This window comes from Dama dama, chromosome 18 (assembly GCF_033118175.1).
Source record: "Dama dama isolate Ldn47 chromosome 18, ASM3311817v1, whole genome shotgun sequence".
Classification (NCBI taxonomy): domain Eukaryota; kingdom Metazoa; phylum Chordata; class Mammalia; order Artiodactyla; family Cervidae; genus Dama; species Dama dama.
The window spans coordinates 109274285-109300569 of NC_083698.1; the positions used below are offsets into that span (position 1 = coordinate 109274285).

At 47.6% G+C, this 26285-nt stretch overlaps 1 protein-coding gene across 8 annotated transcripts in view; it reads left to right on the forward strand.

Moving 5' to 3' along the window:
* Positions 1-26285, forward strand: part of ACTR3B (actin related protein 3B) — a 69446-nt gene that overhangs the window by 37787 nt on the left and 5374 nt on the right. For 3 of the 8 annotated variants that reach the window (XM_061166184.1, XM_061166190.1, XM_061166183.1), the window contains 5 exons: positions 7661-7756; positions 8676-8783; positions 12276-12419; positions 14801-14974; positions 16394-16486. In XM_061166184.1, coding sequence (XP_061022167.1) covers positions 7661-7756; positions 8676-8783; positions 12276-12419; positions 14801-14974; positions 16394-16486 — 615 coding nt within the window. The other 5 variants (XM_061166185.1, XM_061166186.1, XM_061166187.1 and 2 more) reach the window with 5 other exon arrangements.

Genomic DNA, 26285 nt, shown 5'->3' on the forward strand with positions numbered 1-26285 from the left:
TATGCCATTAACATACATTTTAATATTTAGCATATCTTCATTTAATCTTTTCACTGTGTTTTTATATGTTTTTGCATCAATATTGTGTTTTCCATCCCTCTCTCCCCCTGAGGGGAGAGGTTTTCGTAATCCTCATTTCAGTGGCTATATAATCCTCTATCCAGTGAATATTTCCTGTCTGTTTAGCACTTCCACTATTTTTAGATGCTTACTTTTGCTTCCAATTTCTTGGTTTTATAAGAAGTAATATGAAGTAATCTTTGCATAGTTTTTTCTACATTTAGAACACTTTTTATGTTAAAAATACAAAAGTTATGTATTAATATGATTTTGGGGTCCAGAAGTATTAATAATTTTGAATCTTTAGCGTACCATTTCATACTGAAATCTTCAGTGTACAAGAAACCACATTATTTGAACTCTTGTCAGAATTGGATTAATATTTTTGACTATTTGACATTACTTTCCACTTTTAATCACTGGGACCTTCAACCTTTTTCGTATGTTAGTTGTCCTTCCTCTTCTGTGAGTTGCCTGTCCATGTCCTGTGCTGTGTTTTTTCATGTCAGTGTTCTATTACTTTTCCTATTGCTGTGATTTCTGTGAATTTTTTTTTTTAACCTAAAAGTTTTTTTTTTAATGTGTTAGTCACTCAGTCGCATCCAACTCTTTGTGACCCCGTGTACCAGCCTACCAGGCTCCTCCATCCATGCGATTCTCCAGGCAAGAGAATACCAGAGTAGGTAGCCATTCCCTTCTCCAGGGATCTGCCCAACCCAGGGATTGAACCTGGGTCTCCTGTACTGCAGGAGATTCTTTACTGTTCGAGCCACCAGGGAAGAAAGATTTTGGCATCTGGTCCTATTACTTCATGATGACTAAATGGGGAAAAAGTGGAAACAGTTAACAGATTTTATTTCTTGGGTTCCACAGTCACTGTGGACAGTGACTGTAGCCATGAAATTAAAAGATAGCTTGCTCCTTGGAAGAAAAGCTATGACAAACCTAGAGAGCATATTAAAAAGCAGAGACATCATTTTGCTGACAAAGGTCCATCTAATCAAAGCTATGGTTTTTCCAGTAGTCGTGTACAGATCTGAGAGGGGGAACATAAAGAAGGCTGGACACTGAAGAGTTGCTGCTTCTGAACTGTGGTGCTGGAGAAGACTTTTGAGAGTCTCTTGAAAGGCAAGGAAATCCAACCAGTCCATCCTAAAGGAAATCAACCCTGGTTATTCTTTGGAAGGACTAATGCTGAAGCTGAAGCTTTAATACTTTGGGCACCTGATGCAGCTTATTGGAAAAGACTGATGCTGGGAAAGATTGAAGGCAGGAGGAGAAGGGGATGACAGAGGATGAGATGGATGGCATCACTGACTCAGTGGACATGAGTTAGAGTAAGCTCCAGGAGTTGGTGATGGACAGGGAGGCTTGACTTGCTGCAGTGCATGGAATCACAAAGATTTGGATATGGCTGTAGACTGAACAACAAAAGTTTCTTTTGTGGTAAAGTGTACATCCTGTAAAATTTACCATTTTAACCATTTGAACGTCCAGTTTGGTGAATGGAATACATTGACATTGTTGTGCAGCTGTTACTGCCATCCACCTCCAGGGCTTGTTCATCTTCCGGACTGGCACTCTGACCCCGTTAAAGAATAACTCCCCCTTTTCCCTCGCCTGCTCCCCCCAATCCTACTTTGTGTCTCTGTGACTGCAGCTGTTCCAGGCCGTCACACAAGCAGACTTGAACAGTATTTGTCCTTTCATGACTGGCTTGTTTCACTTAGTATAATGTCTTCAGGGTTCAGCCACATTGTAGTCTATCAGAATTTCCATCCTTTTTAGCGCTGATTGATAAGTATTTTGTTGTATGTATGTACCACATTTTGTTTATGCTGTGGACTCTTCAGCTGTATAATAGGTAGCCACCTTTTGTTAAGAGCACATACTTGTTTTTATCATTTTTTTCCCCTTTGCACACTAGGTTTTTGAACATCTATGCCTGTGAATTTTTATGTAGTGAGCCTATTCCCCTTTGATGTTGACACGTAGTTTTCATCCATCTGGGATTTATTTGGAGCACCAGTTGACACTGAACTCAAACCCAGGAAGAATCCAGGGGCCTGGCTTCATCTGTTTTCTTGCTGAGAACGTCTTCTATAGGCTCAGTTTTTGCTTCAAACCAAACAGGCAGCTCTTGGCCGGGAGACGAGAAACACTCCCTGTTAGCACGCACACCTTTCCTGCTGTTTTTGTCTTCTCTTGATCCTTTTCCCCCCTCTACTTAGTTTAAATGCTTTGTTTATAAAGTGTACTTACTAAGGTGCTTGCATTCCTCTTCAAGGTGAGAAAAGATTTTGTAGATCTCTTGTAGTTAAATCATACAATTTCTTCTGCTATGAGTTATGTTATTGATAGTATAGCTGACATTTACCCAGCACCTGCTATGTGCCCTGGCCCTCCCCCATGTATTTACCCAGTTATTTAACCCCACCAACAACCGTGTTTTTCAGGTCGATAGGAAGTACTTTAAGGAGATATTTGGTAGCCGGTACAGTTGAAACCTGCAGCTCTAAATGAAAGGAATCTAAAATAGTAGTCATAACACTGTGCTATGTGCTGGGTTTTTTTTTTTAGGGAGTAACAGGTTTAATCTCAACACCTTGAGGTTGGCACGTTAAAATAAGTTGCATGTTGTTGGGTGACTTTTAAATCCCTTATTTACAGTCTGCTTTTGATGACTCTATTATTTCTTCCTTAAGATTGCGTTCTCTCTCTCATCCGGGGAATATATTGATTCTAATTGCAGTAATTAAAACTTGTTTGGGGCACTGTGTGAGCTTTGCCTTAGTTGCTACACAGGAGTCTGAACTAAAGACCCCCCGTCGACAGCCAGGCTGACTTGTTTGGAGAGAGAGCACACAGCACGGAGTCAGAAGGTGCAGGGGACGTCCGGTCCGCGGGGTCTCCGCGGCTCAGTGCTGCCTCCCGGGTTTGCGTTCCGAGAGAGCGCGTTCCCGAGAGGGCGCGTTCCGAGAGGGGCGCGTTCCCGAGAGGGCGCGTTCCGAGAGGGGCGCGTTCCCGAGAGGGGCGCGTTCCGAGAGGGGCGCGTTCCCAAGAGGGGCGCGTTCCCGAGAGGGCGCGTTCCTAGAGGGCGCGTTCCGAGAGGGGCGCGTTCCGAGAGGGCGCGTTCCTAGAGGGCGCGTTCCGAGAGGGGCGCGTTCCCGAGAGGGCGCGTTCCCGACAGGACGTGTTCCGAGAGGGCGCGTTCCGAGAGGGCGCGTTCCGAGAGGGCGCGTTCCTAGAGGGCGCGTTCCGAGAGGGGCGCGTTCCCGAGAGGGCGCGTTCCCGACAGGACGTGTTCCGAGAGGGCGCGTTCCGAGAGGGCGCGTTCCGAGAGGGCGCGTTCCGAGAGGGCGCGTTCCTAGAGGACGTGTTCCGAGAGGGCGCGTTCCGAGAGGGCGCGTCCCGAGAGGACCCCCGCCTTTCCTGGGTCTTAACCAGAGAGCTTGGCGTGCAGGCCTGGGAACTGCGCAGGAGCTTGTTTTGTACCGTGGTAACGAGAGACACACACTGCTGTACACCTCGGGTTTTAAATTTTATTTTAAACCCAGCGATGAAAAGCATCGTGTGAAACGTACCTGTCTCACCGTATGTAAGTGTTTGGTTTAGTCCAGCGGTGTGTCCTGTGTTCAGCTTGTGCTGTGACAGGTCTCTGGAACGTTCCCATCTCACAGTCTGACACTCTGCCCTTCAGGCAGCTCCCGTGCCTCTCCACCACACACCTTGGTTTATTTTTTTTGAAGTTGTTGACACAGAAGAACACCTAGGAGTGTTCATTTAACAGCTTATTCGAGAGAGTGTTTCGTATCAGCACCCGTAGAGCCCATCCTTTTTAACTGCTGCGGAAGGCTGGGTTTACGGACGTGGTGTCAGTTGTTACATCAGTTCCCAGTGATGGGCATTTAGGTTTTTTACGATCTTAGAAACAGTGCCTCTCTGAGGCACTTTTTGTTTTTTGCCCGGACAGGGTAACGTGCTTTTGTTTCGTGGTCTCAGCCAAGAGACCGTGTTGCTGGCAGGCTACTTGCTGATGCTTTGGGTAACAATAACTCACACATGCCAGGTGCTGCCCCGGTTTAGGCTCCTGTGAGGTCACGCTAATTGTGCATAGAGAGAGGAAGTCACTTTGCAAACTTAGGGACATCGAAGGTGGGGGTGGACCACAGAGCTCTCCTCTTGGCCGGGCTGATGTGGCCTCGGCGCAGCCGTTTTGCTGCCCACTGTGGTTCCTGTTTTGATGGGTTTTGTTTGTGTACTCATGTTTGAAAACTCAGGTTTGATTTTTCTCTCTGATTTCTATTGGGTGAGTTCTTCCCGATAGTTCAATAATTTAAAAAAAATTGTTTTAGTTAGTTTTATTTGTACAGTTTAAAATATTTTGAAAGACTTCAAAAAATAAATATTTTGTTAGACTTCAGAAAGTTTTTAAAAAATCTTTACGGATTACTTCCATATTCTCTTCCTCCAGCTCCCTCTGTTAACATCTTTCGTAACCGCAGTGTAATTATCAAAACTAGAAAATCAACATTGATGTGATGCTGCTAACTCATCCACAATCCAGATTTGGACTTTTCTGGTATTTCCCTTTTTTTGTCCCAAGACTCAGTATTTAAAACTTTTTTAAATGTAGCTACACTCTTGCATATTTACTTGTATTTGTAGGGTGACTGGGTTGTTACATTTCCACATTTTCTTACCTCCTCTTCTTTTCCTCTGTCACCTGCTTTGGACTGATTGTTACTAAACACTGGGCTTCCCTGGTGGCTCAGAGGGTAAAGAACTGCCTGCAATACAGGAGACCGGAGTTCGATCCCTGGGTCAGGAAGATCCCCTGGAGAAGGGAACAGCACCCCGCTCCAGTATTCCTGCCTGGAGAATTCCACAGATGGAGGAGCCTGGCTGTAGTTCATGAGGTTGTAAGGAGTTAGACACGACTGGGTAGCACTTCCAGTAAACATTCTAATATTTACATCTATAACATTATGTATACTAATGTATGTGATACTCTATCAGTAAAATAATTATTTTTTGATTCCGTGATACAAGGGTATCAATGTCTTTTTATTCTTTCCTCCTTTCCATGTATACCTCTCAACTCAATAGTGGTTCTGCTGTTTTAATTTACAGTGTTTACATTCTGTTCTATAGCTATAATTCTCAGAAGAGAAAAATCTTTATTTCTACATCTTAAATGGATTAATTGCTCACTGTGAGTCATTGGCTGTACTTTCTGCATTTTTATTGTTTGGCTAAAGCTTATCTCCTAATAGTTAATTCAGGAAAGCTTCATAGGAATGAGATTCTCCCAGGTTCTTATATGTTTAAAAGTGAAAGTTGCTCAGTGGTGTCTGACTCTTTGTGACCCCATGGACTATACAGTCCATGGAATTCTCCAGGCCAGAATACTGGAACCTTTCCCTTTTCGAGGGGATCTTCCCAACCCAGGGATCCCGCATTGCAGGCAGATTCTTTACCAGCTGACCTCTCAGGGAAGATTTGTTTTTGCAACACCATTGGCTGGCAGTGTGGCCACACCTTCCTGCCCTGAAGGCCCTGTAAGTGACCCAGTGGGGCACACGAGTCTGTGCCGATGGCCGAGACTGGCTGTACTTTGCCTGCTTTCAGGGTGTTTTGGTGTGCTCGAACATTTGTTGTTGTTCAGTCGCTCAGTCGTGTCTGACTCTTTGCGACCCCATGGACTGCAGCTCGCCAGGCTTCCCTGTCCTTCACTGTCTCCTGGAGTTTGCTTAAACTCATGTCCATAGAGTCGGTGATGCCATCCAATCACCTCATCCTCTGTCGCCCTCTTCTCCTGCCCTCAATCTTTCCCAGCATCAGGATCTTTTCCAGTGAGTTGGCTCTTCTCATCAGGTGGCCAAAGTATCTAGAGCTATTTCTCCGCTCTTCCCCAGTATCATATTGGATACCTTTCAACCTGGGGGGGGGGGGTCCATCTTCTGATGCCCTATCTTTTTGCCTTTTCATACTATACTATTCATGAGGTTCTCTTGGCAGGAATACTGGAGTAGGTTGCCATTTTCTCTTCCAATGAACCACGTTTTGTCAGAACTCTCCACCGTGACCCATCCATCTTGGATTGCCCTGCAGGGCATGGCTCATCCCTTCATTGAGTTATGTAAGCCCCTTCGCCATGACAGATCTATGATCCATGAAGGGGCCGCTCAGACTCAGCATGATAAAATCCCACCGTGTTCTCTCAGAGTTCTGGAGGCTTTAGGTCCGAAGTCAAGGTGCCATCAGTGTTGGTGTCTGTCGAGACCTCTCTTCTTGCTGACCTCTCCGTGTCCTCCACGGTCTTCCCTCTGTGCAGGCGCGAAAGAGAGCTCTCTGCTGTGTCCTCCTTCTCTTGCAAGGACATTAATCCTGTGGAATTAGGGCTTCCCCATGACCTCACGTAGCCCTGTTCCCTTCCTAGAGGCTTCGTTTCCAGATGCATTCACATGAGGGTTGGGGCTTCAGCGTAGGAATTCTGGGAGACACAGCTCCGTCTATAACAAAGGGTAATGTGGAATTTTTTGCCTAAAGGACCAGAGAATTTTTATTTATTTATTTTTTCTTTGTTTTTTTTGCAGCTTAAATATATGATGTATATCCGTATTTATTGACATGGAAAAGTGTTCACAACATACTGCTGAATGACAAAAAGCAGGTTTATTTATTCTTTTTCTCTTTCTGTAATCCTGTTTTCTTCCTCCTCTTTGATAGTGGTTGTTATTTTAAAACAGATACTTGAATTTTCTGAAATGTCTTTACCATGATTTTCACCTGCTTAGTTTTTTTCTGGGTAAATGTTTTTTGGTCTTTTGTTCGTTTTTCCTGTTGCTTCTCTGTCTTCCCTCCCTTTCTTTTGTGGTGTTTGTATACGACCTTTGGCTGGTCTCTTTGAGTTCTTTCCTCATCCTGGAATGAGGGGAGTTCTTCTGGGCCGCTGTGCTTGTGAGTTTGGGCCGGGCGCGGGTGAAGCGGGTCTGGGCGAAGCTGCTTCTGCGTGGGTCTTTCTGCTCGCCGCCGATGGCAGAGCTGCCTCATCTGACCCTGTGGCCTGTGCTGTCAGGGCGGCTGGGGCTCGGACAGGGGGGCTTCTCCGCTCTTCTCTGCTCAGACTGGGCTTGTTCCACGCGGGGGCGCCCTGCTTCGGCTCTTCTCTGGAGACCCGCGTGGCTGGCCTGCGATCTGGAGTCAGCGGTCCCCTGCTTCTTGGTGTCCTCTCTTGTCTCGGGATGGGGGGTGTTACTGCCCTTCGCAACTCGCTGCAGGTCTCCTCAGCTTCAGGGTGTGTGGGTGCTGCCTTATCGAAGGTAGCGTTTCCTTTTCTGTGTCTGGTTCTTGTTTTGGGGGTGGCTAGTAAGAGCAAGAGTGTTTAGAGAGGTCTTTGCTCTGCTGTGTCAAAGCTCCTAAGCCAGCCTTTAAGACCGTTTCTTAAAGTGCAGATTTCCTTAGCGTGCTCCCTGGGTGTGCCCTACCTGTGAAATTAGGAAAAGGTTAGCATGCTTTTACGGTAACTTTTTTGCGATTCTGTTGTAGTGACATGAAGTTTCAGTGAACACTACATATAGTGAATGTTCTCTTACAGACAGAACCGCCACTGAATACACCAGAAAACCGAGAGTATCTCGCGGAAATTATGTTTGAATCGTTCAACGTCCCAGGACTCTACATTGCGGTTCAGGTAAGAGCAGAGAGGTTTTTATGATTCTCAGGTATCCGCGGCTGTCTCGGAGTGGAGGTGGTCCTGAAGGCCCCTGTTGTCAGAGTGCCGCGCGTTCTTCCTTTTCTGCACCCTCCACCCACACGTGCCCACATATACAAACCGACAGACTGAAACACACACATTCAAACACACAGGGTGTTTGGGTTTGAACTCAAAGGCTGTATGAACATGTTCTGTGATCTGTGTTTTTATTGCTGATATGGAGTTGTCCAGCTTTTGTCTTTTCATATACATTAGCATCTAAGGTATTCTTTGTGTGACAGACTCGAGACAATGGTTCTTTTTTGGCTTTTTCCACTTCTGATCATAAAAAGGAAAAGATGCTCTAGAATTTGCTGAAAAACAAAACAAGGGCCTCTAGAGGGCCCCGCTTTGGGATTTGGGCTCCATGAGCTTGCAGAAGCTAATTGTTCGTAATGTGGGGTTTTTGTTGGTTTTGGTTGTTGTTATTTATCTGCCACTCTTATATAAAGAAACTGACTGAGATTTTTGGGAATAAATTTTTAAAAAATGTCTCCCAAAATATTTTCTGCATACTCTGGTTCTTCACTTCTAAGAAAAAGGAGGAGGAGGAGTTACATGGAAAATTAATCTGGGAGATAGCACATGCCATGGCCTCTGGTGGTTCTCACCAGCTTTTCTTTGCAAGACTCTGGTTTATTTTGTGGAAAGCTTGACTCCTCAGGTGATGCCTACAGAATTTGCATGTTAGTCCCCCATGGGACTGGGGTTTGAATTCTGGGGGGAAGATGGAGGGTGGGGAAGGGAAGGAGTTACTCAGGCTTGTTGAGTAAGAGAAGGCTTGATGAACCTGAGAACCCTTGGGTCCTTGGGAAGCGTCTCCCCGAGGCTCACGGCCTCCGTGTCTCCCGTGCAGGCAGTGCTGGCCCTGGCCGCCTCGTGGACATCGCGACAGGTGGGCGAACGCACGTTAACGGGGATCGTCATCGACAGTGGGGACGGGGTCACCCATGCCATCCCAGTGGTAAGCGGCATATTCAGGGCTTCGCTCTGCTGGCCTCACCTGATCTGAGGTGAGGGAAGAGACGAAGGGAAAACACCCTTCTGGAGTTAAGACACCACTTTAGAAGACATGGCTGTACTCAGCAAAGGTAACAGGAGTTTTAAACCCAGGACTGTGAGAAAGAAGACGACGCCCAGTGTCTGGTGCTGGCGGCTTGAGATCCGCAGTGGGGGGTTCCTGCAGTCAGAATGTCAGCAATGGTTTGGGGTCTCCTGGGCTCCGCGTGATCCTGGGGTACATCACCAGGGGGTCTTTCTGGCTCACGTTCTGAGCTGTCCGCTTGGGTATCAGTAGCTCAGGATGACCTCTTTGCTCTGTGACAAGAGGTGGGTAGCTTGACCCAGCTCTTGCTTTAGAGGAATCGCTTCTTGCTTCTTATTTAAAAGCCAAGAAAGGGAGAGATTCCCTGGTGGTTCAGATGGTAAAGAACCTGCCTGCAATGCAGGAGACCGAGGTTTGATCCCTGGGTTGGAAAGATTCCCTGGAGAATGGAATGGCATCACACTCCAGTATTTTTGCTTGCAGAATCCCACGGACAGAGGAAATACAGTCCATAGAGTTGCAGAGTTGGGCATGACTGATTTTCACTTTCAAGGGATGATTGTTCGTTTTGGCCTGCAGAATACCCTGCAATGTTATTTTTTGGTTTTAGATTTCAGAGTATTAGAGAAGTGATTTCTTAATTCAGGCTTCAAGAGACAGTATCTGTTTTTTCTTTCCATCCAGTGGATTAAGTTAACTATTTAAAAGTGAAAGTCACTTAGTCGTGTCCAACTCTGTGACCCCATTTGACTATACAGTCCATAGGATTCTCCAGGCCCGAATACTGGAGTGGGTATCTGTTCCCTTCTCCAAGGGGGATCTTGCCGACCCAGGAATTGAACCCAGGTCTCCCGCGTTGCAGGCAATTCTTTACCAGCTGAACCACCAGGGAAGCAAATTATTTGGTTTGCTTTTTTAAAGATGAATCGAAGCTGCCTGCAGGGGGCGCACCGTGGACAGTCAGACCCCCTCTGATTCCTCATCTTCCTCCTCCAGACTCAGATTCAACCCTGTTACTAGTTATCAATGGTTACTGCAAGTGTGTTTTCTGCATATATGGGGGTGTGTGTCTGTGTAATGCAAACTGGGTGGTGGTGGTTGTTTTTTAAAGCAATTCATTTAATTGAAAAAATAGTCACCATTTTATTTCAGGCAGTCGAGGAGTGATGTACTGACATGCTGAGGCTTTAATTCCTGGAAGGCCAGTGTTCACTGCAGGGGAAAGTTCCTGTGTCCACAGTTAGGAGGATAAAGCCACATTCCTCCTGCCTGCCCCCCTGCCAGCGTGCCGCCCACCCAGGAGGGTGAGAGACGGGGCAGAACCTTCTCTGTGCAGCGGAGCGCCCTCCGCTGGGCCCTGAGCCCTCCCTGCTCTTGAGGGCCATGCCCAGCGTTGGAGGCCCTCGAGTTACCGCTGAGGGCTGGCCTCCGTGCTGAGGTCATGCCCTCAGAGACAGGGCAGACCTGGGTCTGGGTGGCGCCCTGCTCTTTGCCTCCCTCTTGCATCTGATTGAGGAGAAGAAAAGAAAAATTCTACGTGGTGTTCAGGCCCACAGGGAAAGCTGCTGTTCAGCTTTTTATCTGTTTCTTAGTTCCATTATTTTCCTAGTTATAAAAATGACATTTGTTGAACAAAATCAGGACAAAATAGAGAAGAAAATAAAAAGACCTGTAATACCCACCCAGAGGACTGCATTATGCTTTTGTATGTTATATATCTTTTCTAAGCTCTTAAATACATGTGTACATATTTTAAGCTGAATTAGAGTACTCTGTGTCTGAAATTGTATTCTGATTGTACAGTGTAATCCTAAATTTATATTTTGCATATTGGTTTATCCCTAGTGTATGGTTAAATATTCTGTGAAGAAAATAGTCACTACATAATAGTCCATCCTCTGGGTATAGCATCACTCATTTATTTTCCTGTTGTTGGTTTGTGGGGTGTTTTAATATATTTAATGCTGTGATGAAGCTGATTGACCACAGGTTGAATTCATTTTAGAAGGTGTTATATATAAAGCATAGATGGTAAAGAATCCGCTGCAGTGCAGGAGACCTGGGTTTGATCCCTATGTCAGGAAGATCCCCTGGAGAAGGGAATAGCAACCCACTCCAGTATTCTTGCCTGGAGAATTCTGTGGACAGAGGAGCCCGGCTGGTTACAAAGACTAGGTGACTAACTCAAGGCACAGAATATAAAAATTGTGAGTGGTTTGTGTCAGAGAGAGCTCATATTCTTATGAGTGTTTATGTTGCTCTTTTATTATTTTAATAATTGGTTTATATTTGTTATCTCGATCTTAAAATATTTAATAAATGGCTTGGACTTTTTGGAAAGGCCATAGCTTCTCTGCTAGACGGAGTTACATCAGAAGAAACCCCAAGAGGAATTCTTGGGGTTGGTGTATTTAAGAGCTTAGAAAGATATATAACCAAAAGCATAATGCAGGGACTTGTTCCTGCAACTTAACTGGTGATGGGGTCTGTGCTTACAGTTGTTAGGACTGACACGCAGTAACATGGAGCCACCTCTGTCCGCTCTGTCTCAGGGGCACGTGGCCAGGAAACAGGGCTTCATGGGAGACTGTGAGGGTCCCTTCTTCACTCGAGGAAGCTGGGGTCGGGCTCCTCGCTGACCGTCAGCTCCTGGAGTGAGCTGGAGGTGCCCAGCCTGGCTTGTGTGGCGGCTGTGCCCGCAGGGCAGTGGGTGGGGGCGCTGGGCTGCAGCTCCCTTGCCGGCACCGGCGGAGGACGGCCCAGCCCCTTCCACCATGGTCCCCGCGGCAGAGCGCTCGGGAGGCTGACCAGGCATCCCCGAGCAGTGCACGGCGGAGGGGACCGCTTACTGGGAGCTTACTACCTGCCCAGGACAGGGCTGGGTGCTGGACTCGCCCATGAAGGCTGTACCACCAGCATCAGCCCCATCTGCCCCACAGAACGGATGAAGGCGCCGCGGCTGAAACGTGTTGCCAGCATCCACGGTCCCTCAGCCCACACCAGTGGAACCGGACTGAGTCCAGGTTGTTGGAACCTGCGTCCTGCCGGCTAACCAGCTTGCTGACTTTTCTCTACAGGTCCATTTCTAGTTGCTGTAACAGTTATGAATAAAACCTTTTCCTTTTCGTTAGAGGAACAAAAGGAGGATTCATCCGTTGTTCTGACAGGCAGCCGTACTTTCTGGAAATGACTGTTTTACAGGGTTTTCTCTTTACATTCTTGGTGAAAACGTCAGGTTCTGCTAAGGGAACCGCGCTTGCTCCCAGGCCTGAGCGAGCCCTCCGCAGTAGAGTGCGGCCGCAGGAAACGCCATGGTGTCCGGCGGGGCGGGGCTGGGGCAGGGCTGACTCGGCGCCGGGAGCCCGTGCCTCCTGGGCTCACTTACAGGCCTCCCCTCCTCTCCTTCCCCAGGCAGAAGGCTACGTGATTGGGAGCTGCATCAAGCACATCCCCATCGCAGGGCGGGATATCACCTATTTCATCCAGCAGCTGCTGCGGGAGCGGGAGGCGGGGATCCCCCCGGAGCAGTCGCTGGAGACCGCCAAAGCCATCAAGGTAGAGACAGCCGCGGGCAGGCCGGTCTGGGGGCGAGAGAAATGGTGTTTGGAGGCTTCCCTTGCTGCCACCGCCTCCACCTCCGGCTTGGCTTCATTGTCCTTCCTGCTCCCTCCCCGAGAACGTGGGTCTCCATCCGTTTATGCTTGCGGGGGTTCCCGCTGTTAATGAGAGCAGCTTGGTGGCCGGGGTTGAGCACCGGACCCAGTCCAGCATCATTTCAAGGAGCCATATTAAGTTAGAACTTCAGTTAGCTGGGCGTGTCTGCCTCCCCTCCCTCCAAGTTCATCTCTAGCTTCGGGAGCAGCAGCAGCAGTGATGTCAGGGGTCTGGTGAAGTCAGCCAGTGTTCAGACGCATTTCCAGCACCTGTAGAATGTGGTTCTGGGCCCTGTGAATTACAGCGCAGAGGAATGCTGTTCCAGGATGGGGTCGTTGCTCAGACCCCCCCACCCCGCCCCCTGTCGTTTCTAGACTGTAATGACCATGCTGGCAAGGTTAGAGGGTTTTAAGATCAAATCAGTAAGACGAGAAGAAAAACGTCTTACCAGTCCTTTCTAAAAGTGCCCGCTTGACCTGGACCATCAGTCTGGTCTTTGTGTTTCTCTGTATGTAGCAGCTGACAGACCCTTTTTAAAGGAGCTTTCTTTTCAGGTTGAAAATCAGGACAGATTACTAAAGATCAGGACACATCACTGTTTTTCACTTTAGCCAAAATGCAAGAGAGTCTTCCTAACACAAGGGTGATTATTATATAGATGAAGAGCAGGGGTTTCGTTTGTTTAAGGAGAAGCATTTAAGTGTGGGGGTGACAGGGGGCCTTGGGCGTCCCCCCTTCTCATAGAGCACACAGTGCCTGAACCTCAGGGGCTTTAGCCTCCCCCGCCTGCCCCCCATTAAACACCCAGTGAGGGGCTTGAAGGAAAGGGACCATGGGGCACGCCCTCGATTCCCCGCCCTCGGTGAGCACAGGTGTTCTGGGGCTGGGGCTCCTGCAAGGAGGGGCCCCCGCTGCCCTGGGTGTCCAGGATGGGAGCTTCCAGGGAGGGGGTGCCTCAGAGCCAAGCTTGCAGCCCCGGCCCAACCCCAGATCTGCCCTCTCCCCCTGGGAATGTCACAGGAGTGTCCTTTTAGACTAAAACCTCCCCCATTTGCCCTCCCTTCCTTGCCTTTCTTTTTGTCCCCTCCCCGCCCCTTCTGACCGGCCCTCGGGGTGGACGTGGGGGAGCGGAGCCCTGAGCGGTGACTGAGGGGCTGCTTTCCAGGTCCCCGTGGTAGCCTTTCCTTTGTCTCGGGCTCTCTGGGGCCCGGTGCTGACTCCAAACCTGGATCTGGTGCGTTCAGGCCGCTTAGCGTGTGGCTCAGCTCTGAGGTGGGGGGTGAGAGAGACCCCTGTCCCTCCAGCCAGCTGCCCGGCCTGCGGTTAGTCCTCCCCTTACTCCCCTGAGACCAGGGCGGGGGCATCCTGGAAAGGTGCTGGAGCCCCTGCACCCCACAGGGGTGGTCTCTGCAGGCCTGACTAGTGGGCCCGGCACTCACGGCCCTGGCAGCCCACGTTGCCCACAGGAAGCTTATTTCAGGATCTGGTACCCAAGAGCCACCTGCTGCTCTGCTGAGGTCAGCTCTCAGGACAGGTGATGGACTAGAGATCCCCAGGGGGGCATCACGAGATGCCACGTCTCAGGCTGGTGCTGGTGCTGGGGTGAAAACCAGGAGCGGGTTCTCAGGCCGCAGTGCACGGCCGCTCCGTCCTGCCTGTCGGCCTCTTCTGTCCGTGGTGCCTGGCACCTTACACCGTGCCCTGTCATCTGCTTATTCGTCACGGCCGTTGCTTACTCTCCTGACTCTCCGCTGGAGTGTGCACTCCAGCGGGCAGGGGTGTGTGTGTTTTGTCGTGAGTCCTGCGTGTCCGTGTCGTGGAGCTGGTGGCCGTGCCGTGTCAGACTGCACAGCAGGTTCACGACTCGTGGTCAGCCGTGTCCGGCATGGGGTGGAGTCGGCTGCGTTCTGCGTGGGGCTGCAGCGCGGGTTTGCTGGTCCCGGTGGACAGCCGCGAGTGCCCGGGCAGGCGCCGCGTGGGGCCACGAGGAATAAGGAGACCGGAGGTGGAGACAGGATGCTTAGTGCATGCCGTCAGACAGTACTTCAGCTGATGAGCAGCAGAATATGACAGGGGAAGGCTGAGATTAATAGCCGAGCTGCAAAGCAAGCAGGTTCATTCACAGTCCAGAGCGAAGTCACGAGAAGTCTGTGAGGCTTGACCGTGTCCGCACTGGAGTTGTGATGAGCGGGCAGGACTGGTTTTGGGGTGTCCAGGACTGGAGGTTACTGGGTCTCGGTCAGAGGCAGGCTCTGGTGACTTCTATGTGTGTGTATCTGCAGGAGAAATACTGCTACATCTGCCCTGATATAGTCAAGGAGTTCGCCAAGTACGACGTGGATCCTCGGAAGTGGATCAAACAGTACACGGGGATCAACGCCATCAACCAGAAGAAGTTTGTCATAGATGTCGGCTACGAAAGGTTCCTGGGCCCTGAGATTTTCTTTCACCCGGAGGTAAAGCTGCGGGCTTTTTGAGTGACGTCCGCTGCGTGTGGTGGAGCGATGCTGCCCCCTAGTGGACGTGGGCAGCAGTCCTCGGGCCGCCTTCCCGTGAGGCCCGCTGGGCGCCCGCCGTACCTCCGCAGATGTTACAGCGCCCTGTGTGATCACCTGCTTGACTGTTGCCCTCTTTAGACCTGGCTTTCTGTTGAAAAAACAGCTAACGAGTGATTAGGAAGACGCTTTGAGAGCAGTAGAGGATAATGGAAATGGAGTTGCTCTCACAGTAACTGCAGAACTAGTTAATCCTGGCAGACCATCAGTTGGGCACAGGAGGGCACGTGACCTTCCCATTCTCTGTGACGGCCCGTCCCAACTCCAGTTCTGAGCCCTGGACGGTGGGTCCTGCCCTGTTTCCTGCTGCAAGTTAGTCAGAGCTCCTCTCTGAGCAGCACCTTTCCGTCAGTTAGACGGGCTTTAGGAAGTACAGGCCTCACCGTGTTAACTATAGTCACAAAGAGTTATTACTCTTACATATAAAGTAATGAAGAGACAACATTTTAAGGTTTAAATAAAATGGGTTGTATTTGTATTTTGGTTAATTTTTCTAATTCAGTTTGCTTTTGCTAGGTAGGTTACACGCTGCTGCCTGTTTCCGGGTATGTGTGACCTTTTGTGCAGGGAGATGGCTCACAGTGTCGCCTCACCACAATCTAACCCTCATTCGTGCCCTCTGATATTATAGATTTAAAACAGACATAAAGCCAGCCATGACCAGTGAACAGCACCCGGCGAGCACCCGGATGTTACCTTCTTGAGTCCGTTAAAGGTGTCCTTGATTTTTAAAGCATAGTTCAAATTTTTAAAATCAAATTCTTTTGCACTTTACCTTATTTGACTTACAGCACTGAACTGAAAACTGTTGACTCAGTGACGTGACCGTCACCGTATTGTTTCATTTAAAAGCCGCCCCCCTGAACCATCCCCCCTGGTAACCCTGCCAGGTTTCTGACTCATGTTTACAGTGTGATTGTTCATTGGCTGTGTTTTCTCTTGTATCCTGGCTAATTTTTACATGACATTAATACTCATAAGTGATACACTTGTTCTGTACTCACAGTGTTTCCATAACATCACACACACGTGATTTACAGTCTCAGACAGCAGGATTCCTGGTGTGTCCTGATGCAGGGTTGGGCGCTCTTGGCTCCGTGTGATGTTTTCCCCTCACTGAGCCCACACATGTCGCCGGGACGTGTCACCATCACCCCATGCACACTCACTTGGGTTCGCTTGACATACTAACATTTGACGTGGTCATTCCAGCCTGACGGCTTTAAAAGTTACAGTACATTCCGTATTTACTAAAGTCACTTTAAAAAAAATGATTGAGAGAAGTATGTAATGTTTCTTTTATATTTGTACAAAATGCAGTTTGCCAACCCGGATTTCATGGAGTCCATCTCGGAGGTGGTTGATGAAGTCATACAGAACTGCCCCATCGACGTTCGCCGTCCGCTGTATAAGGTATAAACTGCCTGGATGAGGTGCCTGGGTTTCATCCCACAGTCTAAGGCCCAGCATTCTTAGAAGAGTAGGTTCTTAACATCAGTGTGCAGACGTTGCTGTCTCACCCCGGTCTTGTAGGATCTGTTAAAGGCCAGCATACTGGTGAAATGTTCTTCTTGGAGTGGCTATGATGTAAATGTTTGGAAATAGGGCTCAGTTAACCGAAGTCTTTTAAGTCTTCTTGTATCTTTATTCTTATCTGGCCAGCTGTATTTTAAATTGGACAATTTTAACCCTGCATAGTGACCGAAAGATAAAGGCAGTCCTTCCCTGCCTGCTCTCCATGAATTCGCTGGTCTTGCTTCACGCATGTTTAGGTTTGCACCACATGCGCTGTTGCCGGAAGGAGGTCAGATCCTGAATCAAGCATCAGGTGGAAAACACCCATGTAATAATGTTTTCCAAAATTCTGTGTGACCAGGGAGTTTTGAAACCTGAGATGAGAAAAGGCTAGTCTGTGTAATTACAGGATAAAAGATGTTGTTGACCGCTGGATGTTGAGAGCAGGAAGTGGTGGTCACCTGGCCCTCCTTCACCCGTGGCTGCCCTCTGCCGAGTCTTACCTTCTCAGCTCGGGGGGCTGAGCTTAGAGGGGACCATCAGGCCCAGCAGTGAGGGCGTACACAGTAGAGTCCTGTGCAGTCTTCAAAAAGAATGAGGTGAATCAATGTAGATTCAAATGAAGAGATGTTATAGTATATGTTAAGTGAAAAGGCAAATCGTAAAACTTATATATACTATTATTTGATTTAATTTAAAATGTAGTTTGAGTATGTTATATACATACATACATACATATATATTTGAAAAGATTTTGAATGATATATGCCAAACTCAAAGAAAATAAAATATCTTTGGGGTTTGGAGATGGATAAATTTTACTTTCTACTTTTTGTGTTTTAAAATTATTTGAAATTTTATAGTTAACAAATATTATTTTTATTATAGGAACATTTTCCTATGTAGACAACTTTTTATGGGTGAAAACAAATTATAAGTTGGTTTTTATGGTTCACTTCAGTTCAGTTGCTCAGTCATGTCCGACTATTTGCAGCCCCATGGACTGCAGCACGCCAGGCTTCCCTGTCCATCACCCACTCCCAGAGCTTGCTCAAACTCATTTCCGTTGAGTCCAGCCATCTCATTCTCTGTTGTCATAAGTGATACACCACAGTTCAAAAGCATCAATACTTCAGTGCTCAGCTTTCTCTATGGTCCAACTCTCACATCCATGCATGACTACTGGAAAAATGATAGCTTTGACTAGATGGACCTTTGTCGGCAAAGTAATGTCTCTGCTTTTTAATGTGCCATCTGCGTTGGTCATAGCTTTTCTTCAAAAGAGCAAGCGTCTTTCAGTTTCATCACTGCAGTCACCATCTGCAGTGATCTTGGAGCCCAAGAAAATAAAGTCTCTGTTTTCACTGTTTCACCATCTATTTGCCATGAATTGATGGGACCAGATGCCATGGTCTTCTTTTTTAGAATGTTGAGTTTTAAGCCAGCTTTTTCACTCTCCTCTTTCACTATCATCAAGAGGTTCTTTAGTTCCTCTTCGCTTTCTGCCATAAGGGTGGTGTCATCTGCATATCTGAGGCTATTGATATTTCTCCCAGCAATCCTGATTCCAGCTTGTGCTTCATCCAGCCCAGCATTTCGCATGATGTACTCTGCACAGAAGTTAAATAAGCAAGGTAACAATATACAGCCTTGACGTACTCCTTTCCCAACTTGGAACCAGTCCACTGTTCCATGTCTAGTTTTAACTGTTGCTTCTTGACCTGCATACATATTTCTCAGGAGGCAGAACAATTATACTAAAAAAATTCTCGCACTGTTAAGAAAGTTCTAGGACCCACAACAGATTTCCCAACCTGGGGATTCGGCAAAGGGACTGAGAACCCTCAGGGAATTTGACTTTGGAGGCCAGTGGGATTTGATTTTTATTGTTACATGTGCTTAATTAAACATCTCTCCTCCAATAAAATGTGCAAGAAAGGGAAACTAGAGACAGAAGAGAGTATTAAATTTTAGTAAAATTCACGCTTTGTTCTCTTTACTTCTTAAATCTCACCCGACATTAGCTGTGTCTTGTCCGTGAAAACATGGAGCAGTTGTGCTCTCTTTCGTCTCCATTTCATCGTAATGGAAACGAAGTGGTTACGAAGGTTCATGATGGGGTGAGATTTTCTCATTAGACAGCTGAGTTCACTTTCAGTAGTAGTATAGGAAGTCGAGATGGCCTGGTAGCCTGAGCTCCTTACTTCATAGAGGAAGACCCTCAGCCCCAGAACTAGATGGACCTAGGTGAAATGGAGCAAACTGGTCTTGGACTTGTAGTTATTATAAAATGCTGGCTATATTCCCCGAGTTGTACAGTATATCTTTGTAGTTTATTTATTTTATGCAGAATAGTTTGTATCTCTCAATCCCCTACTCGTATCTGGCCTCTTCCCCCTGATCCTACTGGTAACCACTGATTGTTCTCCATGAAAAGTGAAAGTTGCTTAGTTGTGTCTGACTCTTTGGGACTCCATGCACTATTCATTCCATGGACTTTTCCAGGCCAGAATACTGGAGTGGGTAGCTGTTCTCTTCTCCAGGGGTGTCAGGGAGTGTTTGACAGGAGGATTCTTACGTGCTGTCTCTCATGAGTCCTTTGTCCCTCTTCAAGCAGAGCAGCACGCTGCTCCCAGGGACTGAGGCCATAGTGTGAGGCAGGCTTGGGTCTCCTTTGGTAAACATTCTCTTTACAACAAAACTGCTTAGTCTCGCTCCCCTTTCTTGAGATATGGATTGTCTCCTGACCTTGTGACTAACATTACCCCTTGTTCCCTTGGTAACGGTTGCTGTACGTTTGGTTTTCTGATCTCTATCATTAGCCTATATATAGTGGTAGAAAAATCATTAAAGCACCTGTGCTCCATCAGAGCTTAGGTCCCCGTGTCTTTTTTGTTTCTCTTTCTCTCCTCTCTCTCAGTAAAAATTCACGCTTTGTTCTCTTTACTTCTTAAATCTCACCCGACATTAGCTGTGTCTTGTCCGTGAAAACATGGAGCAGTTGTGCTCTCTTTAGTCTGCATTTCATTGAAATGGAAACGAAACTTGTGCCAGTGGTTACGAAGGTTCTCTCTCTCTGGCTGATTCTCTGGAATGTGGAGACCTGTCGTGCACACTTTCCTGCCCGGGCTTCTAAGACCCTCTCGAGAAGGCACTTTGTGCCTTCACCCCTTCGAGGGGGCGCCTGGTGCCCTTGTGAGCGATGCAAGTCCTGTGTCAAGGGCTTTATTTGTCCTCTGCATAAACCAGGGACTATCAGCCTCTTTCTCTCTTAAATTACTTTCTTATCGTCGACTCCGTACCACCAGGTTCCCGTCCGTTAAAGGACCTCAACACAAGAGATCTTCCCAACCCAGAGATTGAACCCAGGTCTCCCACATTGCAAGAGGATTCTTTATCAGCTGAGCCACCAGGGAAGCAGATTGTTCTTTATAGCTGTGTCTTATTTCTTTTTTGTTATGTTCATTCGTTTCTTTTTTATATTCCATATATGTGATATCATACAGTATTTTTTTCTGCCCTATCCCTCTAGCTTAATGCCCTCCAGGTCCATCCATGTTGCTGCAAATGGCATTATTTCATTAATTTTATGTCTGAGTAACATTTCATTGTATATATGCACCACATCTTCTTTATCCATTCATTTGTTGATGGGCACTTAAGATTGCTTCCACATCTTGGCAATTGTAAATAATGTTGTGAACATAGAGGTGCTTGTATCTTTTGAGTTAGTGTGGTTTTCAGGCTTCTCTATCCCTGAGACCTGTGGCCCCCACTGGCCGCTGCTCTGCCCATTGTCTCTGGAGGCTGTCACCCTGGGTTATAGGCTCTTGGGCAGGCAGACTTGTTCTTCAGATTCACTCTGTACTTTGTGGTCCCACTTCCTGTCATGAGGTCCTCCTCGTGAGCATGGACGTGAGCTTGCTATGGACAGAACCTTCCACTGTGATGTCTGTGTTCATGAAATGCATGGATGTACGGTCGGTGGGATTTTACAAGTAACTCTAAAGCCCTCTTCTGGTTAGAGACATGGTACATACAAGTGCTTCTGCAGAATACACGGGCATCTTGCTCCAGAGAGCTGAGTGGGCATGTCTTTGGGATCATGTCTTTCCTCTCCAGTCTTACTGTCATTCTCTTCTCTGTTGCCGACGCTTCTTCCTGCCTGCTGGGCCCACTCTTGTCAGTGTGCCAGGCACCTGCCATGGGGCATCCAAAGTGCTCAGTAAACCATCCAGGAAGTGGGAAGCAGGTTTGCACCCACACAAGTTCATGATTGCTGTCTGCTGAGCCCTGTTGGGTTACCCACTCAGGCACGAGGCCCTGCAGTAGGCTGGGCTCCTGACTTCTACCTTCATGCACAGTCCCTCCAGTCCCCACAGGCTCAGACGGGCAGCTCTGGTGGTAGAGAGGGCTATAGGGGAACCTGCAGGGAAGGCTCTGAGGCAGCTCCCTGGGGCCCTGAGGCCTGCCCTTGGCTTCAGAGGAAGGTGTCTCCCCTTTGCCTCACCTGCTTCCAAGGCACCGCCTGGATCAGTAGGGCCAGGATTTCTTGTGTTTCCCAGGCCCAGTTGTGGAAACTGTAGGGGAAGTGTTGTATGGTGAAGTGAGCAGAAGGCTTATTGTAGGCCCTACTGAAAACACCTGAGACCTCCTTGGGCCTTGAATTGACACCTTCCTCAAGCTAGTAGTCAAGAAAAAGAAGTTGGTGGAGAATACAATGTAGCTTTGAAAACTGAGAATCTTTGCAAAAGCCAAACAATTGTTTTAGACAAAAGGAGTCATAATCTAATTTTTATTTCATTCTGGCCTGTAGATAAGAAGGTTATTCATGGGACTTTTCCTGGTGGTCCAGTGGATAAGAATCTGCCTGCCAATGCAAGGGATGTAGGTTCCATCCCTGGTCCAAAATTCCACATGCCACGGAGCAACTAGGCCCATGCCCCACAACTACTGAGCCTGTGAGCTGCAACTACTGAGCCTTTGCTCCACAAGGGAAGCCATCGCGGTGAGACGCCCACACACTGCAATGAAGACTAGCCCCTGCTGGCTACAACTAGAGAAAGCCTGTGCAAAGAAGAAAAATTTAAAAATTAATTTTTAAAAAGAAGGGTATTCACATGCCTCCCCTTCTGTTCAGTCTCTAAGTGTGATGGAAATTGGGTCTGGAGAGGACTAGCGTGTGAAAGCTGACTCTAGGCCCGTGACTTTCCCACAAGGCCAAGTCATTCCAGGCAGCAGATGCTGCTGGAAACAAGATGTTTTTGGCCCTGGCTGTCTGTGGGCATCACCCCAGGAGCAGTAAAGTACACAGATGTCTGGGTCTCACCCCGAGATTCTGATAATAATTTTCTGGGCATTTGGATTTTAAGCTTCCCAGATGATTTTGATGTGCAGCTGAACTGAGAACCACTATTAGCAGCTAGTCACTCTGAGGTTATCCCAACCTGTAGGGAGTGGTTGGCATTGAAATCTCTTCAGGGAGCAGAGCAGAACCCAAACACTGCCATCCCAGCAGAACATGCAGCTATTCTGCACCTGCAGTTTCGAGAGGAAGCCGGCTGAGGTACACAGGATGGTGGGCAGGGGGCGCTGCGAATCTGTCAAGCTGGATGAAGAATAAGGATAGAGCCCCTAGCACAAAATACACTTGATGTTACAGGAGTGGAACTTTTGTTATCTTTAATCCCATATAAGGTAACCAGTGGACTTTGTAGATAGACTTTGTAGAAAGACTTTGTCTTTCTACTTAAAAAGGTGACTGACAGGCTCTGGGTAGTGTATATGATGATGTTGGCCAGGATGTTTTTTTAATGGCACAAAGACAGGGCCTTTCCTTCTATAGAGGTAATTACGGCTGAGACTTTTTATTTCACATCATGGAATAGAGATTTATGCAGCAAAGTAAGGACCTGTTGAAAAGTCCAGTCCACTAGAGGGGTCTCAACAAGCAGATGAGTGAAAGGTGAGCTGTGCAGATTGGGGTCTGTGGCCTTTCAGCAAGTCGGCGGACAGCACCTTGAAAATACAGTCTTAGGAAAACCTAGACTGCAGATGAGCAGAGATAACTATTTCCAGATTAGAAAATTTGAGAAGTAGCAAAATCTTTAATAAAACAGTAATCACTGCTTATCAGTTATCACTTTGTCTTTCTCCTTTTCTTGAAATATAGGTAGGTAGGTAAATATATCATGCTGTATTTATATTTCGTATCTTGTATATTAACCTAGCATTGCGTTGAACATTTTCTTAGGGAATTAACGTTTTTCAGAAGCATCCTTTTTTTTTTTTTTAAATGGTATCTTATGCTCCACCCTATATCTGCTTCAGTATCCAGCTCCTTTTCCTGCGTTTTAAGTTTTTGATATTTTTTCTAGCTCAGGTCAAGCTTTCCTTCTCTCCCAGGATACACTTGGTGTGTTGACTAGTGATGCTTCTTGATGGGCGGGTTCCGGTCTGAGGATTTGCAGACCGGGTGAAGCGGACGCCTTCTGACATGGTGAGATGCTCGCGTGGGTCAGCGAGCTCTGAGCTCGTCAGGATCTCCAGCCAGGATCCCAAGGGAGCTGGTGGGAGGGGGTAACTGGGTGTTGGAGGAACATCTTTCCTGAGGCGGGCAGACTGCTAGAAACTCGCACCGTGGAAACTTACCCACCGCTCTCGTTACGTGTGATAAAGGATCACCTGGTCTTTTAAATTTTCTTTAGAATGAATCACATTAATGTCCGCTTTTGTTGAAAGTTTCTCGAGGAGTGTCCGTTTTTGTATCGTAACATGTAAGAGTGTGTAGGCTCCGCAGCCAGACCGCAGGGCTTCTTCGCGCTCTCGTAGCCGCCGTCTGCCCTGGTGCATGGTGTGTATGATCAGCGTAACGGTCCCTCTGAACTCTCGCGAGGATTCGCTTAGAGAACGCATGCGCAGGGTAGAGCTCGGGGCTGGGTGTAGGCAGTACTGTGTGAATGTTAACTACCGCCATTTTATCATGGGCTCTCAACCCCATGGCCATGAGTCCGGGCTGTGCAGTCAGGCCTGCAGCTTACTGGCTGTGTGGCTCTGGGCTGTGATTTAATTGCCGGCCCTGCTCTTTTATCTGTGAAATGGTGTGGCAACGCCTGCTTCATAATGCCGTGAGAGGCTTCCTTACATGGGACAGCGACCATCATCCGGCACCTGCTAAATAAGCATGTGGTCACTGTTAGGACTGTTCATAGTGAGGCCAGGAATTTGAAATGACACCATAATGTTCTGGTTTAGTTCAGAGAAAATGCTGTGGTGTTTTAAAAAATTTTATCCCAATAAAGTGTTAAAATATGCATTTTTGTTATTTGACTCAGTTAAGGGAAGTCAGGAATTCTTTAATTTAGTAAATCAGTAATCAGTCTTGCTAAGACTTCCAGCAGGTTAGTGCATTTTGAGTTTTTACTTCTTCAGTTTAGGTCAGTCACTCAGACGTGTCCAACTGTTTGCGACCCCATGGACTGCAGCACACCAGACTTCCCTGACCATCACCATCTCCTAGAGCTTGCTAAAACTCATGTCCGCCAAGGCGGTGATGCCATCCAATCACCTCATCCTCTGTCGTCCCCGTCTCCTGTCTTCAGTCCTTCCCAGCATCAGGGTCTTTTTCCAGTGAGTCAGTTCTTCTATCAGGTGGCCAGAGTATTGGAGCTTCAGCTTCAGCATCAGTCCTTGCAGTGAATATTCAGGACTGATTTCCTTTAGGATGGACTGGTTGGATCTCCTTGCAGTCCAAGAGACTCTGGAGAGTCTTCTCCAACACCACAGTTTAAAAGCATTAATTTTTCGGCACCCAGCTTTCTTTATGGTCCAACTCTCACATCACGTGACTAGTTTAAAAACCAAAGCTTTAATTAGATGGATCTTTGTTGTCAAAGTAATGTCTCGGCTTTCAAATATGATGTCTAGGTTCGTCATAGCTTTTCTTCCAAGGAGCAAGCATCTTTTAATTTCATGGCTGCACTCACCATCTGCAGTGGTTTTGGAGCCCAAGAAAATGAAGTCTCTCAGTGTTTCCAATGTTTACCCATCTATTTGCCATGAAATGATGGGACCGGATGCTGTGATCTTTGTTTTTTGAATGTTGAGTTTTACGCCAGCTTTCTCACTCTTCTCTTTCACTTTCATCAATAGACTCTTTAGTTCCTCTTTCCTTTCTGCCATAAGGGTGGTGTCATCTGCATATCTGAGGTTGTTGATATTTACCCCCGGCAGTCTTGATGTAGCTTGTTCTTTGTCCAGCTTGGCATTTCGTATGATGTATTCTGCATGTAAGTTAAATAAGCACTGTGACAAAATACAGCCTTGACATACTCCTTTCCCAATTTGGAACCAGTCCATTGTTCCATGTCCAGTTGTAACTGTTGCTTCTTGACCTGCATACAGATTTCTCAAGAGGCAGGTCAGGTGGTCTGGTATTCCCATCTCTTTCAGAATTTTCCACAGTTTGTTGTGATCCACACAGTCAAAGGCTTTGGCATAGTCAGTGAAGCAGAAGTGGATGTTTTTCTGGAATTTTCTTGCTTTTTCAGTGATCCAACAGATGTTGGCAATTTGATCTCTGGTTCTGCTTTTTCTAAGTCCAGCTTGAACATCTGGAAGTTCACAGTTCATGTACTATTGAAGCCTGGCTTGGAAAATTTTGTGCATTACTTTGCTCACCTGTGAAATGAGTGCAATTGTGGGGTAGTTTGAACATTCTTTGGCATTACCTTTCTTTGGGATTAGAATGAAAACTGACCTTTTCCAGTCCTGTGGCCACTGCTGCGTTTTGGTTTAGTTCAGAAAATGCTACATTTTAAAAACGTTATATTCCGATAAAGTAGTTGTTGAAATATGCATTTTTTTTTATTTGAATTGACTAAGTTAAGGAAAAGGGAGGAATTCTGTAATTTAGTAAATCAATAAGCAGACTTGCTAAGACTTTCAGTACATGAGTGCATTTTGAGTTTTTACTTCTTATGAGACCTTCATAAAGACTCTGCATGATGGCAATACAGGGGAGAGGGTCCCCCTCAGCTGAAGTTGATTCCCGGAAGGTCCAGGGCAGAGGTGGACAGGTGAGCCACCTCCACAGGTGGAGGACAGGGCGGCTGAGGCCAAGAAGTCCTGTGTGCAGCCGCGGGCAGGGTGAGCGTGGTGTCTGAGTGAGCGTGGCAGGGTCTAGTGATCCCATTCACTTATTCAGTGTGCAGTGAATTCCATTGATTTCCCTGCCACCCCGAAACCTTTCAGAAACGGAAAGGCCATGCCTCCCGCATCCCCCGGGTGGTACTAGAGGAGTCAGGGGCAAGATTGGCACCTGGAGGGAGGTACCAGCCCCTGCCTGACCTGAGCGCTCGGCCTGGAGTTGTGCAGCGAGCAGCCTGTGCAGCGGCCCGGGGCCATGGGGGCTAATGGCAGGGCTTCAGCTCCTGGCCCGAGAGGGCCGAGAAGCTGTCCAGGGGGTTGAGGGCAGGAGTAGTGACTGGGTGACAAGCTTTATCGTGGTCACCAAGGTGCTGTGCTGGGAGTTGCCTGGGGGAGATAAGACAGGACTGGGGAGCCCGCTGGGAAGTCATGTCAGCGTCCAGCAGGACAGTCACAGAGGTCATGTCCACCTCTCTGCACCCCAGCCTCCCTCGTTTCCCTCCTGGCCGCTTCACAGACACACCGAGCACATTTCTGCCCCAGGGCCCTT